General features: G+C 36.6%; 1 protein-coding gene across 2 annotated transcripts in view; it reads left to right on the top strand.

Annotated features, from left to right (window-relative positions):
- Window positions 1–17,800, top strand: part of cnksr2a (connector enhancer of kinase suppressor of Ras 2a) — a 62,461-nt gene that overhangs the window by 6,668 nt on the left and 37,993 nt on the right. For both annotated transcript variants that reach the window (XM_032551344.1, XM_032551343.1), the window contains exons 2-3: window positions 11,828–11,991; window positions 13,152–13,354. In XM_032551344.1, coding sequence (XP_032407235.1) covers window positions 11,828–11,991; window positions 13,152–13,354 — 367 coding nt within the window. The remainder of the gene's footprint in view (window positions 1–11,827; window positions 11,992–13,151; window positions 13,355–17,800) is intronic.

Here is a 17,800-nt window from a genome sequence, read left to right on the forward strand (position 1 = left end):
GTAACTTATTTTGATTTCTACAAGGCTTTTATGGTTGAAATGCCTTATGGAATACCTTTATGGAAGACCAAAACTGACATCATTAAAAATAAAAAGAGAAATGTATATATTTTTTATTTTCATTTTCCTCAGACATGTGTTTTTGTCAAGAAATAATTTTTTTTTTTTTTTTTAAACTATGTCAGTTTTGGTCCTCCATAGAAATTTGTTATACAGACAAAATTTGATTCGATTTTGATTTGAAAACATTTTTGTTTCAGATTATCAATAAGCATTTTAACTTTGTTTGCATTTCTTCTCCTTAACTGTTGTCATTGCATTTTGTTTTTTGAGGCGCAGAAAGAAAAAAAAAAAAAAAAGCGGGACACACACTCTCTAAAAGAAAAAAAAGAAAAACAAAAAAAAATCTGTGACAAATGACAAACACTTGTTACTCATCATGTCTGCTGGTTGCATAAAAAGCAGGTCAGGGGGTCCTTTAACTCAAACACACCAATAAAATGCAGGTGGTGTGAGGCTCTGTTTACAGCGGGGATCTTTGTTGGCCGCTGTCACTGGGCATGTATATACGGGTGTCTGGGTGGGTGGTGGGCTGCCGGTCTTGGCCCGTCTGTGCTCAACAGCTGACAGACTCGCATGCTGGCTCCAAACAGAAGGCCGTGCCCGAATCCTCGGACATTTGAACCAACACACACACGCCGAAGCCCGCTCAGAAACGTGGCTCGCCTCGGTTTGGTATTCCAACACGCTGGGTTGGGGTGTGTCCATGGCGACGGCGGGTATCGTGATACACCGTACTGCATGTGTGTGTTTAACCCTTCTAACTTTCACACTGCAAAAACACAAAATTGCACCAAGTAATTTTGGTCTAGTTTTGGTCCAAACTGTTTGTCATGTGGGCCAAAATTGTCGACTCAAAAGTAGTCGCAGGCCAAAACAACCCAACATAAAGTAGCTCCATTTTTTTTATTTTTAAGTTTTTCTAAATGGTCATTTTTTGTAGTTCCAAAACTTGAAAGGGATTTTTACAACAGTGTATGAGCACCATTATAAACAAATACATAAATAAAAGGTAGAGGTAAATTTCTACCAAACACTAGTGATTAATCTCACAAATCTTCTTAAAAAATTGTTGAAATTTTTGGGTTTCAAAGTAAAAAATAAATTGACATTTGAAACTCTAAAATTTCCATGTTTGTTCTAGAAAATTTCTGAGATTAATCTCAAGATTTCTGAGGATTTTTTGGTGGAAATTTACTCCAGTTTTTTTTCTCTACAATGACCCTAATACACCATTTTAGATTTTATATGTTTGATGTATTAAAATAAAGACGTGTGGTTTTCAGTTTCTTTTGGGCTTGATTGACTTTATTTTCAGTAATAATAACAGAATTTGGGTCAATTTAATTCAAATACTTGCTCCATTTAGCCACGGTAAACAAGAAATAAAAGTTGACTTTTCAGGAAAAGTCTGGATAAATATGGTTCTACCTTTTCTTAAACCTTGATTGAACTTCACATCTATAAAATTGTTAAAAATAAAACTCTGTTACATATGTGTGTACAGTAACATGTACGGTCTGTATGCGGCAGGCGTTGTGGGCCAAAGGGTCGCCACAGCGTCGACTCGGTGCAGCAATGTTACACCAGCGAGGCTTTCTAACAGCGCTCTGATGGGAATGCCAGGAATTTTCCTGCGCTGTCATCTGTTCACGCTGTGATCCGGGCAGAATTTCACCTCATTTCCCTTTGGGTGAATTTCACCGCCAGACTTGAAAATCAGCAGTGAAAAAGGCGTAACGGCGTTTGATGACACTTCATGCCGCAGGAGGAATCAGACTGAGTGATAGTAACAGCATTCGGGATTTCTTCTAATCCACAGGAGTTTAAAAGCTGTAATAGATAAGGTCTTACCGTGTTTTCACACTTGATAGTCTGGTAGATCCTGTTATTTGGGAACCAGATTTGTTGCATTCTCAGCTGCTGCAGTTTGCTTTCACACAGCTTTGTCAAACAAACCAAACCTTTTGAAAACTTCTTCCCCTCCACACCTGTGGTGGCACTGCACCAAGAACCACTGAAGGAAGCAACATGAAACCAATGAAGAAGACACTGAGCACAACTCCAGAAATGGCAAATGCAATAGGCTATTGCGTTTGTTTTGGTTGTATTTACCCACAATGCCCTGCTTTTCCACTTGGCATCCACATATACATTGAAACCAGAGTTCACTTCAACCAAACCAAGACCAAGGTTTGTAGGTTAACACAAGTTAGCTTTTTTGAGTTCGATTATGCATTCACACAAAACAAACTTTCTGTGCGAACGAACTAGAGTTCGATTAAAGCGGACTAAACAGGACAAGTGTGAATGCAGCCTTAGCTTACATCAGAGTCCGTTTATTCATGTGTTTTCTGGAGTATTGTTTACCTGAAGACCTAAAGACGTACTCGCATGTTCCGGGTTACTACTTCAGTTTAATTTGCAACACTTTGAAGTGTATGCATTAAGATAGTGTTGCATTTGGTGACGGATTTAATTTAGTTTCAGTTTTTTAATCCGCTTGTTTACAGAGGATCAGAGTTGTTTTCTCCACCTTGTATTGAATTAAATATGGATTTTGTTTGGAAACATAACTAAGACGAGGACTTGGCAGATTTTCCGACTTGAAAATTATGATGCATGGTACAAAATATGTAACTGGCAACAATCGGAACCGTTGTCTTTGCTAGATTGTCCAAATTGCTCGTATTTTAGGCTGCTGCGGTAATAACATGTTTAGATTTAAACTCAAAATGAGTCAAACTCATGTCATGACATCAATCTATCAAATATTACAGTGCCATATGTTTAGGTCGCTGATTGTTTCATAAATAATAAGACAGATGATGGCCATTTTGAGAGCCCTGCCTTTCTCGGCCACAGAGCCGCTCTGTCGGCTCCGACCCTCTGAACAGACTGGAACCCGTCTGCTGCCACAGGAATATTAAATAGCTGCCATTTAGCAAATATGGACTCTGATTTTTCTGCTGCTTTCTGACAGGCTGTGAAAGGGAATCCGCCTAGCAACCAGAATCAATTTAACTTAGCAAAACGTTTTATGCTTAAATAAAAGTAATACATTTATGTCAGCTACACTGAAAACCTGTCAGGCTGTAGCTCGAACTGTGATTTTGTGCTTTTTAAATTTGCTATTAAAAGATAAATGTTTTTCTTTTAAATCACTTTAATTCAGGCATTTATTTTATCGTTTACCGTGATACGTTTTACTGTTTCCTCCAGTTTTTGTTCAATGAAAGCTTCAATAAATACTTAAAAAACACAAAATCTTACCAAGTATTTTTGTTCTAAGTTCTAGTTCAAATATTTTAATAAACTTAAAATAAGACAAAACTAACTTTCAAGTAATTTTTTAGCAAGAAATAAGAGCTTGTTTTAAGTAAATAATTCCTTGATATTGATGAAAACGTACTTGTTCTATCGGCAGATTATTTAACTAATAAGACATTTTCCCAAGTTATAAGTTAATTTATCTGCCAAAAGAACAAGTAACTTTTTTATTAATATTAAGGAATTATTTACTTAAAACAAACCTCTCTATATTGCTAAAAAATAGTTTTAAGTTAGTTTGTCTCATTTCAACTAAATAAAAAATTTGCACTAGAAACCAGACCAAAATTATTTCGTAAGATTTTGTGTTTTTGCCAACACAAAATGTACCAATACATTTGAATACATACATACAAATGCGTCCTAAAAATTTAAATATACACATATGCCATTGGAAAAATGTGTGTTTTGTGAATATTTTTCCAAAAACGTAAAAATACCTTTTTGGAAAATTGGTATTTAATATGTCTGTTCTACCAAGAACAGAACTTAATAACTACTAGAGGCACTAAAGGTTTGAAATCTTGAAAAGAGTTGCAAATAATTTATGATGTATGTTGACTTCCCTGCAAAAAGTCAAATTTGCAGATTTGGGATTGGGAAAATTTGTTTTTTTGTTTTTTATTCTAGTACTACTGAGTATTTTGTTTTAATAGTAAGAACATTTTCAAACAATTGTGGGATTTGATCTTACGGAAGAGGATTAGAGCCATTTTTTTTACATTAATCTCAGAATTTTGACTTTTTTCTCTCAGAATTTTGATATAAAAATCAGGACTCTGAGATTGAAGTCAGAATAATTATTTTTTCTCAGTGGCCCTAATCCTCTTCTGTATAATCTGACACGTTTAAAATTGAAGGTTGTTTTCTAAGAGCTGCAGCTTTTCAACCTTATGTCTATCCAAAATGAGAGAAGCAGATAGAGCTGCTGCTCTAACTTTTGATGTTACTGGAGCTTTACAGCGCTTGGACCAGATGACACATAACCCGACTGGGAGGGCCTGGTTCTTTTATCAGAGTCGTGAACATCTCTGGAGTGAGTGCAAAATCTGATTTTATTAGCCGTGCGTATGATAGAGAGAAAGAGGGTGTTTGTGGGAGTTTGGCTCGCCTGCTGTTGTGAAAAGTGTGCTACTGTGGGAGTTAAGTATGTGAGTCAGTTATGAATCATGCTTTTTCTAACAGTCCAACACAAGCACACGCATGATTTCAGTCTCGCGCACACATGGACGTACTGAAATGCAGGTACGAGCATATGACTGCGCTGGCTCATTACACAACAAACCCACACTGACATCTACAGTGATTTTCTGTCAATTTATAAAAAACATGGGTGGAAAAAAGCCTGTTTTTTTTCTACAGTAGGAGTTCTCGTAGTGAGCGCAATTTTTCTGCAGCTTTAAGCGCACGAGCAACTCAACTAATTAGAAAAATATCTGAATTACCGCTGAACGAAAAACAAAACATGCTTCATAGCAAAACAAGATAAAGACAATGATTTTCCTTAAACATAATAATTATTAAACTGAATAGTCTGAACACAAACATTTTCTAAAAACAAAAATCTGAAGAAGTTGGACCAACTCATCCGTCAGTGTTGTGATTAAATCATCAGGTAGACAATTATAAATTTTGTTGCATTTCATGTGGAGTTTGCATAATTTATATGTGCATTCATGCTTTTTATTACAAAACCCTATCATACTGTCAAACAGGCAATTGTTTATTTTATTTTTTCTTTATTATGTGTAATTTATATATATTAAAATATATATAAAATATATATTATATTCTGTACACATATAAAAGTATTAACGTTTCTAGACGTCTAAAATACTGTGCAGGAGAAAACACAGACACATTTCAGAAAAAAAACATTTAGACTTAATTTTATAATATTCCAGCAAAACAACTTTAAAATCAACAAAGAAATTTTAAAAAAAGTTGCTAGCAAAACTACATACATTCTCTCAAACCAGTATACTGGAGACTTAGCACAACAGCACTCCATGGACACATTTAAAAGCTGTCTGATGATCCAAGATGACCTTTAATTCATCAAGTTAATCCTAAAATTCTAGCAGCATCCAGATATATTGTAATTTTTTAAATAAATACGAAGATACTCAAACTGTTGCAGTCAAAAATTCTCATCTTAGAAAAAAGCATACAGGTTTAGCTATATTCAGTTAAAAACATTTTCTGACTTGCTAAACCTTATAAACAACCATTATTCTTGATGGTCTGGCTGTTTACTCCCTGCTAAGTTATTTTTCGTAGTTATGGGCTGAAGTGATTTTTGTCATCTTGTTTTTGTGAATTATGAAAAATCTCATTTGTTTACCTTTGTAGTTTTTATTTAAGTTTCCTGCACAAATTATTTTTGTAGCAAAACTATGTACTAGATGGTTTTTATCTCATCAATAATGCATATATCTGTCTTTTAAAAAAAAGAAAATCATGTTAATGTGTTTTAAATCGAGTTATTTGCTTTGAAAACCAATTGAAAGGCTGATTTGTTATTTATTTAATTTCATTGTTTCATAAATTTTTCCACAATTGCTGTAAAACATAATACTTTATACCTTTTAATTCATAAAACGGCTCATACATACACTATTTTAGAAACCTTTGATACGCTGTTATATTTGCATTTGATGGTTGTTTACAATGTAGATGTGCAACCTGATAATAATAAGCTTCCTACATTAAACACCTATTGAGAAACAGAACGTGTTATGAATATCTGGGCAGATTATCTGTCTAGCAGAAATGTAAGGAAGTGCAAAAATCATTTGAACTTAATATTTTTGGCTGCTTACACCACATTAGTTTTCTTTTTTTAAAACAGATTGTTACTACGACCCAATTTGGCAAGACTGTGGGAACCAACAGAGCCGAAATGCCATAAAAAAATGACCTAAGATGGATGCATTGATGCCAATGGCACATGAATGCATCCATTTATTCATGCAAATTTCAGTTTTCCTCTCTGTTGTTTGGTAAAACTGGCTGTTGATGCGTAGCACTATTATTCGGTTATTCTGCTGTTGTATTTTGGAGGTCCTTTCTTTATCCCCTGGATGCTATCGCTTCTAAATTTGTTTTGCACTGGGTCGGAAAATGCATGAGTTCTGTGAGAAGGAGATAAGAACGTGAGTTGCATGAGTTGGGTAGAGAGGTTCAATAAAAGCGATGATTTTAAGACTAAAGTTAATAGCTACTGAACTCCTTAAGATTGAGGAAACATAATGGATGACTTCAGCTGATAAAGGTTATGTTTTCCTTTTTAAATGGATCCCAAAGAGATGACATTACTGTGTATGTATATAAACCATACGGCAGCGCTTCACTTTTTAGCTGCATATTGTGTGGGAGTGTGTGCTTGCTGATGCCACTTACAATTTGACTCTTCAGTATTCAGGGCATTCACGCTCGCCCTCACTGCCAGCGATAAGCGATGCTGATTATCGCTGAACTTTCGCCGTACTGTACATTCCTCCTCTTCTGCTTCTCTGCCTCTTTCCACTGGAGTAACGATCTGTCTGTGAGAGCCGAAATTGTTTTAATCAGCTTTGCTTCTTTCACTTCTGCTAACTCTCCACTGCGACTAACAGTCGCATCACAAGCGCGGTTGGTTTGGGGAGCAGGGGACTGATGTCTCATTAGAACGAAAACAGTATTGAAATTTTCCCAACACTAATTGGTGAGCTGGGAACAATCTCAAATGTCAAAGCAGAGAGTGGAAGTAAGAGATAATTCAGATTTCTTCAAGTGCAGTTTTGTGACGTTAACAGTGGAGCTTATCTCACCTGCAGCAGGTTAAGATAGGGCTATGAGCGAGACTAAACATGTTCACCACATTTTGTGCACAAAATCATTCTTATATAATGAGATTTTAGTTTAGTCAATTTTAGTTCTTTTGAGTTCTTTTCACAATTAGTTGTTTTAGGTCCTTTTTTTACTTTATATTCAGCTTTACTTTGGATTTAAAGTGGACTCGCACATGAAAATGGCTGCAAACAATTATACAGCTCTGGGAAAAATTAAGAAACCACTTAAAATGATCAGTTCCTCTGATTTTACTTCTTATAGGTACATGGTTGAGTAAGATGAACATTGTTATTTTATTCTATGAACTACTGGAAACATGTATCCTAAATTACAAGCAAAACCTTTGTATTTATTTGCAGAAAATGAGAAATGGTCAAAATAAAGAAAAAGATGCAGAGCTTTCAGACCTCAACTACTGCAAAGAAAACAAGTTCATATTTATTTAGACACAACAAATGTATGGAGTTAAATTCATTGTGAAACAAATTTAACTCCATACCCAGCAGTCATTGTCCAGCGCACACAGAGGCAAAACTGGCTGACCGAACACTGGTGGAGATCCGCTTGGGTTGCTAGGTAATAGGCTGGGCTTGGCTGGGGTAATAAAAAGTTGCATTTGCCCTCATAAGTAAGCTCAAATATCGCAAATATTTTCAAATTAGTACCACAAACACTTTGATTTCATTGCAAAAAAAATCACAAAAAGTATCTCAACATCCTTGAGGGACTCAAAAGATGTTCAATAATATTAATTAATTTTAAGAATTTATTGATATTTTAACAGTTTGTGAACTGGTTTTATCATTACTTTCTGGTACAACCGGCCCTTTAAGAGCTTTTATGACCTTGGTTTGGCCCAAAAAGAAAATGGGTTTGACATCCCTGCCATGGAATGTGATTTAACAATTGAGAAGTTTTTGAAACTGCTCATTTTCCAGACACCAAAAAACATCAACTGTTTTTAGAAGCAGTTGGTTTAAAGAATACAGGCTTTCTCCAAATGGTCTCACTATGGAAGATAATAAAACCAGTTCAACCTCTTTACATTTTTCTTTATTCTTAGTTGAGGCTCTTATAAGGATAAGGATTTTTGAAATATATTTGTATCTTTTCACTTAGTGCCACAGAATTCATATTTGTTTACATTTTCTGCAGGGTCAGTGTTTCAAATTTGAGATTGATTGAATCCCGTAGATTTTCTTCTTCTTCTTGATATGTGCTGCTCTGGGACGAATGCTTCATTTAGACTTCAGATTTGGTGACAGCGGATGGAGGGTGCAGAGGCAGGAAAAAAGTATTTCCTTGTCGCAGATGAGCAAAGGGGTGTGTGTGTGCGTGTGTGAGGAAATGCGTTTGAAAGCAATTTAGCAGCTGCTTCTGAGCTTTTCCTCTTCATGCTCTTTTTCTTTTCCTCATCCTTCCTTCCTCCGCCTTTCTTTCCTCCCGATCTTTGTTAGTGTGGTTATGATAGATGACTGTGTTATAAAGCTGGGACTTGAAGCGAGGGAAATCAATGCTCCTTCCTCTGAGTCTGGCGTGTGTGTGTGCGTGCGTGTGTGTGTGTGTGTTTGCAGTTGCCTGTTTGTTGATCGGTTAGACGCTGGATGCGTTCATTGTTTTGGGAGCAAGGGGCTGCAGCTGAGCCGCTCTGTCTTGATCTGCTTTCCTTTGACTCAGCAGACGTTGCTGGCCAGACGCAGGAACAAACACTTAATGCATCCACACACACTAACACACACTCTCGCTGTGGAAGGCCAACGATCGTCCCACACGTTCTCACAGATGTTACGCAATCCAGCAGAGAGTGAAGTCTTAAGCGGCTTGATTGCTCCGTTATTGCTCAGTTGCTCCTTGCTTTGGTTCCAGCGTCCTGACTCTTGTTTAAGGTTCAGCGTTTGTTTTGGGTCATTTTGTACGGAAAAAAATAAATAAATAAATTCTGACTTTTTTCTCAGAATTTTGACTTTTGAATCTTGAAAATTGTGACTTTTTTCAGTATGCGAATGTGTGCGTGAATGGGAATGACTGATTTTATGTAAAGTGTCTTTCAGCGTCCTAGTAAAGCGTTAGATAAGTCTGATTTCATTTCATTTTGATCAGAATTCTAAAAAAAATAAATACTGAATTCTGAGGGAAAAAAGTCTGAATTCTCACATCTTACACATATTGATGAACATAAATAAAACAATAATTGAGACCTTTACACTACAAAAACACAACATCTTACCATGTATTTTTGTCTGGCTTCTAGTGCATCATTTTTTTTGAAAAAGTGACGGAAAAGCTCTAGTTCCTCTGGCTTATAACATGGGAAAAATGTCTTGTTATAAGTTAAATAAACTGCTAGTGGAAATATCACTTTTTCACCAATATTAAGGACTTATTAAGACAAGCTCCTACATCTTTTAAGGAGTTGGTGGAACATTTTGGTCACTCTGACAGTTCTTAGCATGGTGGTATTTCCAGTCACTGTTGGGGAAAACAAATTATTGTCAAGTCACAGATTTTGCTCCAATGTTGTCGTGACAAAAGTAGTTTGGTTTGGAAAGTGGCATTTGTGACTCATATCAGTGGTTTCATGCAGTTGAATTCACTGATTGTGTAAAAACAACCAATATGATGGAAAAATATGTTTGTGTAACAGTAGTTTTGTTTCTGCCTGACATGTTTCTGTATGTATTTGTATTAGAGTCTTTCTTGATACACAGTTTGTTTTGCACCATTTGTTTTTGATCAATTGGAGCAAATGTAAAAAATAACTGGATCAAATCTGCAAAATTATAGTATTTCTCTGTGTAACTTCAAGTTCACTGTTAAAAGGCACAAATAGTTTTGTGCCAAAACTACATCCAAACCTCAAATCCACACTATGAAACATGGTGATGGCAGAATTATGCTGGGTTAACTGACACCTCCCTTTTTGCATTTTTATGTAAAGAAATTGGAAAAACAGGCATCATTTTCCTACCTTTTATCACATAAAGCCCAATTATAAAACAAACTTTGAGGTAAATGTGAGACAATTCGGGAGGTGTGAATACTTTTTGAAAGTATGTTTTTACAAGAACCTTGTTGTGTAAAACATACACAACTGAACAGCAGTGCTGTTCAGTTTAAAGTAAAATAGTGTGGTGGAAAAAAGCACAAAAACTGTTTATTACCTGTGTTTTTCGTGCCATTTTGGATGTGAGAACAAACCCAAAACCGCCACAAAGTTCCTGCTGAAATCTCTTTGATCTTCTGCAGGAAGCATACAAATCTGCAACCACAGAAAAAGCGTCAGTAAAACACGACACAGCAGCTGTTGTATTACGGGAACAAGCAGCAGTGAAACTGCCTCTTCCTGTGTGGAGCGATCCGCTCTCCCTGCAGGCGCAGCTCGATGAGGGGAACCACCAGTGAAAGTCTGGAGTCCTGCCATATGTTTGCAATGTGGGCTGGGGGGCAAAATTACCACGTTGGGCAGAATAAGAGCTGTTAGGATGAGAGCCCCCTGCAACGACTACAGCCCATCATTTCTCTAATAATAATTAACTGTATTATGGTTTCTTTAAATATTTCATAACAGGAAGGAGATACTTGGAGTATAATATGAAGCTGACTTGATTTTTTTTTCTGCTACATTTTCAATCAAAATGCATTTGTTGATTGAACAGGAGTGTGATCATTTAAGAATCCTCATTTCATGACATTTTATTCTGCTACTGATTCACTAGGCGTCATTAGATGATTGAAAGTTGAAGAAATAAGATAAAATAAGGCAGTAATGGATGGGAGTAAATTAGTGCAAAGGAGTGCACTAATTTACCTCGTTCTCGTTCTCAGGATGGTCACAAGCTTGGTCACAAATTGATTAGTGCAACAGTTTGTGTCTTTAAAAGTCTACTTAAAACATCAATCAGAAAGCTGCAGCTGGTGTTCTGACTAACACCAGGAAGATAGAGCACATTACCGCAGTTTTAAAATCCTTCCACTGAGAAAGTAGACTTTAACATACTGTTAGTTTATAAATCACTGAAGATCTCTCAGCATTCAGCTTCTACTCACCATAAATCTGGAACAAACGTCCAGAAAACAGCTGGAACTAGGGATGCACGATCGGCATGGTATCTTTATCGATATTAACTGCAAAGTTTAATATTCGGCCATTCTGTCAAAATAACTCACCAATATAAAAGGTGTTGTTTTTATATGACAACCCAGTGACGGTGATGTCTGCAGCGCAGCACAACGTCATGACGTCGCACCCGCCTACCTGATCCGATCCAGGCGGGAGAGCATGTTTATATTTCACGCTTACAAAGTTAGACATAGCAATTAATTGTGATTGATGACAGTGCCAGTGATTAATCTAATGTGAATTTCTTAACTGACTGACAGCACTAGTAAATGTAAAGTTTAAAACAATAATTTTTTAATGCTTTCTACAATGTTGCTTCTCTTAATCATCTGCATTGACATAAAGTTTAAAGCGCATTGGAAAACTGTGAGCACCAGCAGATTACTGATGAAGTTTGACTCTTTATTTTTATTTCTCTCTTGATCTGATTTGTGATTTTAGAGTCAAACATCTACAGCAGCTCTGTGTGTGTTTATGTTTCAGGTCTGGATGACTGCTTGCAGCAGTATGTGGGTGTGTTTGAGCGGGCGGGTGTGTCCGGGGAGCGGCTGCTAAGGATCAGCCACGCCGAACTGGAGGAGCTGGGCGTGTCTCGGATCGGACACCAGGAGCTCATCCTGGAGGCCGTGGACCTGCTCTGTGCTCTGGTGAGTGTTTCTCTGCTTTTCCTGCCTCATATCAGGCTGTAAAATATGCCGCTCTGCTTCAGTGCACAAAGCAACAACTAGCCGGGAGTAAATTGTTCGTATCCTGCTTCCTTTTCTTTAGATTTCCCAAGGGTACCTAAAGCAAAGAAATGGCGAGTTGCTTTGTTTTAACAATTAAATACCAACCAGAATGAACTATTTCCATCCCATTAATGGATTTACAAATTAATAAATCTGTTGTCATTTGCAGCCAGAAGGTTACAAAGGTTAAAAAAAAGCAGGGGTTTTATCAGAGGAATCTAAATGTCATCCTCATAATCACAGTTTTGACTTCTTAACCTGCTCTCTTTAATGATTCAGCCCAGTTTAGTCATTCAGAATCATGATGTTGGCCACATCTATCAAAACAACACATTTTAGCAAAACTGTGCAAAATTCTAATTTTGCACGTTTGTACTTCCATTTTAGTCTCAACTGCTTCTAAAAACAGCCCAAGCGATCAAAAAAAAAACCCTCACAGATGTTTTTTGGTGTCTGGAAAACGAGCGATTTCAAAAACTTTCAGATAATTTTCTTTTTTTTTAACTCTTTTTTTTCTCTCTTTTCCTCGTAGATTTGAGGGGTTTTTTTTCAAATTTATACATGTTTTTTATTTATAGTTCAGAAAGGAACAAATCTAATGTTTTATCTAGTTGAATTTAATTAAATATATACGTCAGTTTTTCAGGATTTATTATGGTGAAACGGCTAAATTTAAATCACTTTGGTGGACTTTAGTGATAAAATCCTAACTTTGAAGTTGTTAAATATAATTGTACATTAAATCGAATTAAACTCCAAAACTGTTGGATTGAATTTATGAAATTCTTTTAGTTATTTAAATTTAAAATGAATTTAAATTTGTATACAGTTGTTTGAAACCTCCCGATTATTGAGTCACATTCGAAGAGCACTGCGCAGTTACCTAGCAACCCTCTGCTCAGCCCAGCCCCGTTACCTAGCAACCCCAGTGGATTTCCAGCCCCGTTACCTAGCAACCCCAGCAGAATTCCAGCATATTTTGGCTAATAGATCACCTTTAGAACATGTAAAGAGAAGAAGCGCTTGTTTTTAACTGTTTTCGCTCCCTGGTCTGCATATTTATCCGTCTTTGCCTCCAGAATTCGGGTCTGGAGACCGAGAGCGTCAGGACTCTCGCTCACAAGCTGGGCGCCTCGGCCAAGAACCTACAGAACTTCATCTCCAGCCGCCGGCGGAGCAGCCAGTTGGAGAGCAGGAGCTCGCGGCGGCTCCCCAACGACCTGCTGACCTCCGTGGTTGACCTCATCACCGCTGCCAAGAGCCTGCTGGCGTGGCTGGACAGGTTATACCTCCTCTGGTTTCTACGTTTATATTTTCTAGCAGCTTAAGAGCGAGCGGATGCTGGTTGGAAACAGTTTTGATACATTTACAGTTCAGGTCAGAGATCAAATCAGTATTTAAGGCTTCAAGCTTCTTAGGCAACATATCCAGGTGAATTTAAAACTAGGGATTGTATTTATCAATTATTAAATAGTCTAATTCAGTACAACATTTGCATTATGCAGCAAAATGTATAGCTATGCAGCACAAAATATATACATTTAGTTATATTTCAATTGACAGTGGAAAATAAACATTATAACTGTAAATGTAACAATTTCAGTTACAAAATTGGGTTTTGGAATATTCAAATATAATTTGAATCCTTTTTTCTGAAACTGGAGATGTTGAATACAGTTTACTAAGGTCAATTAAATGCCTAATATTCTAACAACACTATAAAAATTGAAGAAGTATTCTTGGGGTTATTCACCATTTGGCAAAACGTACTTACATTCAACCTTTAACTTCCTGGGTGATGTCTTTAGATATTGTTTCAATATTTCCACATAATGTTCTTTAATCACTAAGCTTGAGGAAATACACTAACTCACTCACTCTTTGGTTACCTAGCAACTCACTCATTCTTTGGTTACCTAGCAACAACCTGCTGAGCAGCTGGCGCAGCAGCAGTTTAAGGTTTTGCCACCTGATTAGAAATAAAAAACAACAGCGGTGAGTAAATATAAAACAGGAAACCAGTATGACAGTATTTAAAGATATCTAAAACAAAAAACGTACCACTAATTATTGTTGTCTGGTATTAAATGTTTATATCATGAAATGTTTTTCGGCCATATTGTCCAGCCCAAGACAAATATCTTAACATTTTAGCAGATTTATTTTATTTAATTTATTTATTTTCATAATTTTACACAGGTGAGCCGCTATTAAAATCAAATATTGTGAGATTGTAAGGAAAAGTCTTATTATTTTAGCCTTTTCATTGACCTGAAATGGGAAAAGTTTACTCTCATTTACTGCCAGACAGCAATAAGAAATAAAGAGTTTGTATCTTTCTTATAATGAATGCTTTAACTTCATTGCTGTTAAAAGCCTTTCAGTTTCATTAAAGCCAAACTGCCTTCGGAAACTCAACGAATTATTAATCTGATGCAAAAATCTTTAAGATTTATGATTTTTTGCATAAATATTTCAGTGTATTTTGTAAGAATTTAAGAAATGTTATACTGTCGATTGAATTTCACCCTGATGTAATACAAAGAGAGCCCTCAGCTGCAGCCTATATGTGATCATAAAGAATAAATCCTTTCACCATCAGAGCTCAGATATAAAAAGAAGCAGACTCGTCTCCTGCTGCTTGGAAATATGTTTTCATTTCAGAGCCTTTTCTCCTGCCCTCTCCATGCCTCTCTCTCCCTGTCTGTCTCTTTTACTCTTTACCCTTTTCTTTGTGTCTCCTCTTGTATTCCTGACTCGACACGATCTCCCGCCTGCAGCACACAAACGTCAGATACAGAGCTAAAGGTCTTCGACACCGGCTCTTGAAATGCCAGACACCCACACCGGTCCTCGGGCCATCTCGACCTCGGGCGCACGCGGACGTGCCGCGGACTCACACAGACGCCCACGCGAATCGCGCACGCACCCGTTTAGCTGAGCACGCAAGCGTCGCACGCATCCCATGATGCAACTGGAGGTGGCAAAGTGACATTGAGACTCCCAAGACAGACTTGTGCAAACCGCGTCAGTCTCCTGAAATGCTGCAACAACACAAAGCAAATATCCAGTTAATGCATCAGTGCCAGCACTGGGTAGTAACTAGTTACATTTACTCTATTACATCTACTTGAGTAACTATTTTGAAAGTGTGTACTTTTAGGAGTGTTTTGACTTTTACTCGAGTAATTTTATTACAAAGTATCGCTACTCTTGAGTAAAAATTCTGGATTTTCTACCCACTAAATGAATTACAAACATGTTTTAACCAGAAATTCACCAGACACAGACACACCTGCAGTTTTTGTTAAAGTTTCATAAGTTTTTTGATTGAAAGAAACTGATTTGGAAACATTTTCTTTTGCCTGATTTTTTTTTTTTTTTTTTGTTAATTATGTAAATTATTGTCATTTTTGTCCTTAAAATACAAAAAGATTCCACTTAACCTTATATTTTGATTTGTCTGATGATGTAATTTTTAAATATTAAATGATTGATAATTTGATGAGTTACTCAGCACTTGAGTAGACTTTTAATAAAATACTTTTTTACTTTTACTTGAGTAAAACTATTCTCCAGTTAGTGTATATACAACAAACATTACAAACTAGCAAAAAGCAAAAAGGACATTGATCTACAAAACAAATAACAGTAACAAAACTATATAAAAAACAAACAAACAAGTAGACATTAAAATGGTTACATTCAAAATAAAGACAAAACACTGAACATAATCAATTGGTGTCACAACAAAAACAATAAAATTGTTTAACATATGTGGATTAATTTTTTCTTTTAATCTTGGAATTTATCTTTTAATTTGAATTATTTTTTATTCTATAATACTTGGAAAATTGAGCTTTTATCCGTCTGACTACTGGTTATCCGAGCTCTCGGGGAGAGCGCAGGTGTCTGCAGGGAAACATTCTGCAACCTTTCCATGTACAAAATAACCACAGACTTTCAGGTCTCCTTACATATTTTTACTTCACCGTCATTTCATCTGAATTCGGGAGCTGAACTCAACGTGTGCATCTTTGGACTGCATACACAAAACATTAATTATTCACACGGAGGAGTTTTATGTCATATATTTTGCTGATGGCTACAAAATGCAGGAACTGGAACTGTTCCTTTATTCCAGCCAGAGTAATAACTGCGCTGACTTTGTTTTCTTCGGTTCGTTCCTTTTCTTTACTGTGCTCATTAAAAGCACAGTAATGAGCTTTTAACTTTACTTTATAAAGTTTATAAAATTTAAAGTCTAAAAAGCAGCAATACAGTTTCATAGCTGCTGGAAATGCCTCACTTGTAGCTTCAAAACTTCAGCATTTAGCTTTTTCTACAGAAATTACCTAACTTTGATTAGATTCTAACTCAAAATACACAAAAGTTTGACCCAGAATCCATAAATCCTGGGTCCATATGAGTGGATTTTGAAAGTGAAAGGACACCCTCTCCAAAAATCAATCAATTTATTAGTTATGATTACTAAAAAAATATTTATTTTTAATTCAATTCAAGCTTATTTGCACATTTCAGCAACGGCAAGAAGGTGCTTTACATGGTAAAAACAAATAAACATTACATATCGTCAAATGCCATCATTAAAATCATTAATACACATCAAATATTAGTTGTAAATTCCTAATTTATAACAATTTTTTGTTTTTTAATCTTGTTTATAATGTTATTCCCTCATTAAAAACATACCTGGAGGAATGATGCTTTGATACTTTCACACGTTTAGTCTCCATGGCAACCATTCAGCTGTGCAAAAGGCCTGGGTGGACCAAGCTCCTCCCCCAACTCAGCGCCTTCAGACTAGCCGGCAACAATTAGCATCCGGTGGAACTTCACATCTTATACGAGCTACTTCAGTGAAACGCTGGTGAAAACATTAAAGGGTTAATAGAGGAGCCATGTTGTAATGACTTCCTGAAGGCGGAGTCTCAGAGAGAACAGAAGCTTCTTAAAGAGACAGAGGCCCAATTTCCAGGCATTAATGTACAAAGTAAAAAATTTTAAGTCATATTTGACATATGTAGCATTTTTATAAAAATTTAAGGTGACATAGTTACTTGATTGTGCTATGAAATGATGCTATGTACCTGGAAAATAAATAAAATTTTCTTTTATAACCTGCAGAGTTTTACATCCTAAAGTTTTATAGCTCAAGTTAAATAAAACAAAGAGTTGTTTTCAGGGCGGTTGCCTGGTGGTTAGCAGACTTCCTGCACACCCCCAGGTTGTGCATGTGTATATATAGTAGTCAACCTCAATAGTGATGACCCAAATCACACAAACCACTGATAAATCATACACTAGAGGCTGGGCTGAGTCTTTATCTGGGTCTTTGGAACAGCGAAGGAAATGTGCCGCTTTCTGCCGCCGTCCTAATGTGTGTCATGATTCTGCGCTAACGTTGCTGTTGTCTGTAGCGCCGCGTTGTTGTTGTGTGCAGTCATTAGTGCCTCATTAACTCCACCGGCTCCTTATCGCTCTCACCTTGTTCACACCTGAGCACTCGCAGGGTTTAATTTATGAGCGCTTTGTAGAGCCGTTCCTCGCTAGGAAATGTTTTTCTTTTTTCTTTTTAGGGAAGTATACTTGTCAACAAAATGGACAGTGTGCTAGAGTGGAAACTGGGAACACAAAGGAGACACTGCGAGCTAACAGAGCTCCAGGCAAGAAAACATAATGAATTCGAGCTGGTCTAATAGCTCGG

The sequence above is a fragment of the Xiphophorus hellerii genome, chromosome 21 (genome assembly GCF_003331165.1).
Source record: "Xiphophorus hellerii strain 12219 chromosome 21, Xiphophorus_hellerii-4.1, whole genome shotgun sequence".
NCBI lineage: Eukaryota > Metazoa > Chordata > Actinopteri > Cyprinodontiformes > Poeciliidae > Xiphophorus > Xiphophorus hellerii.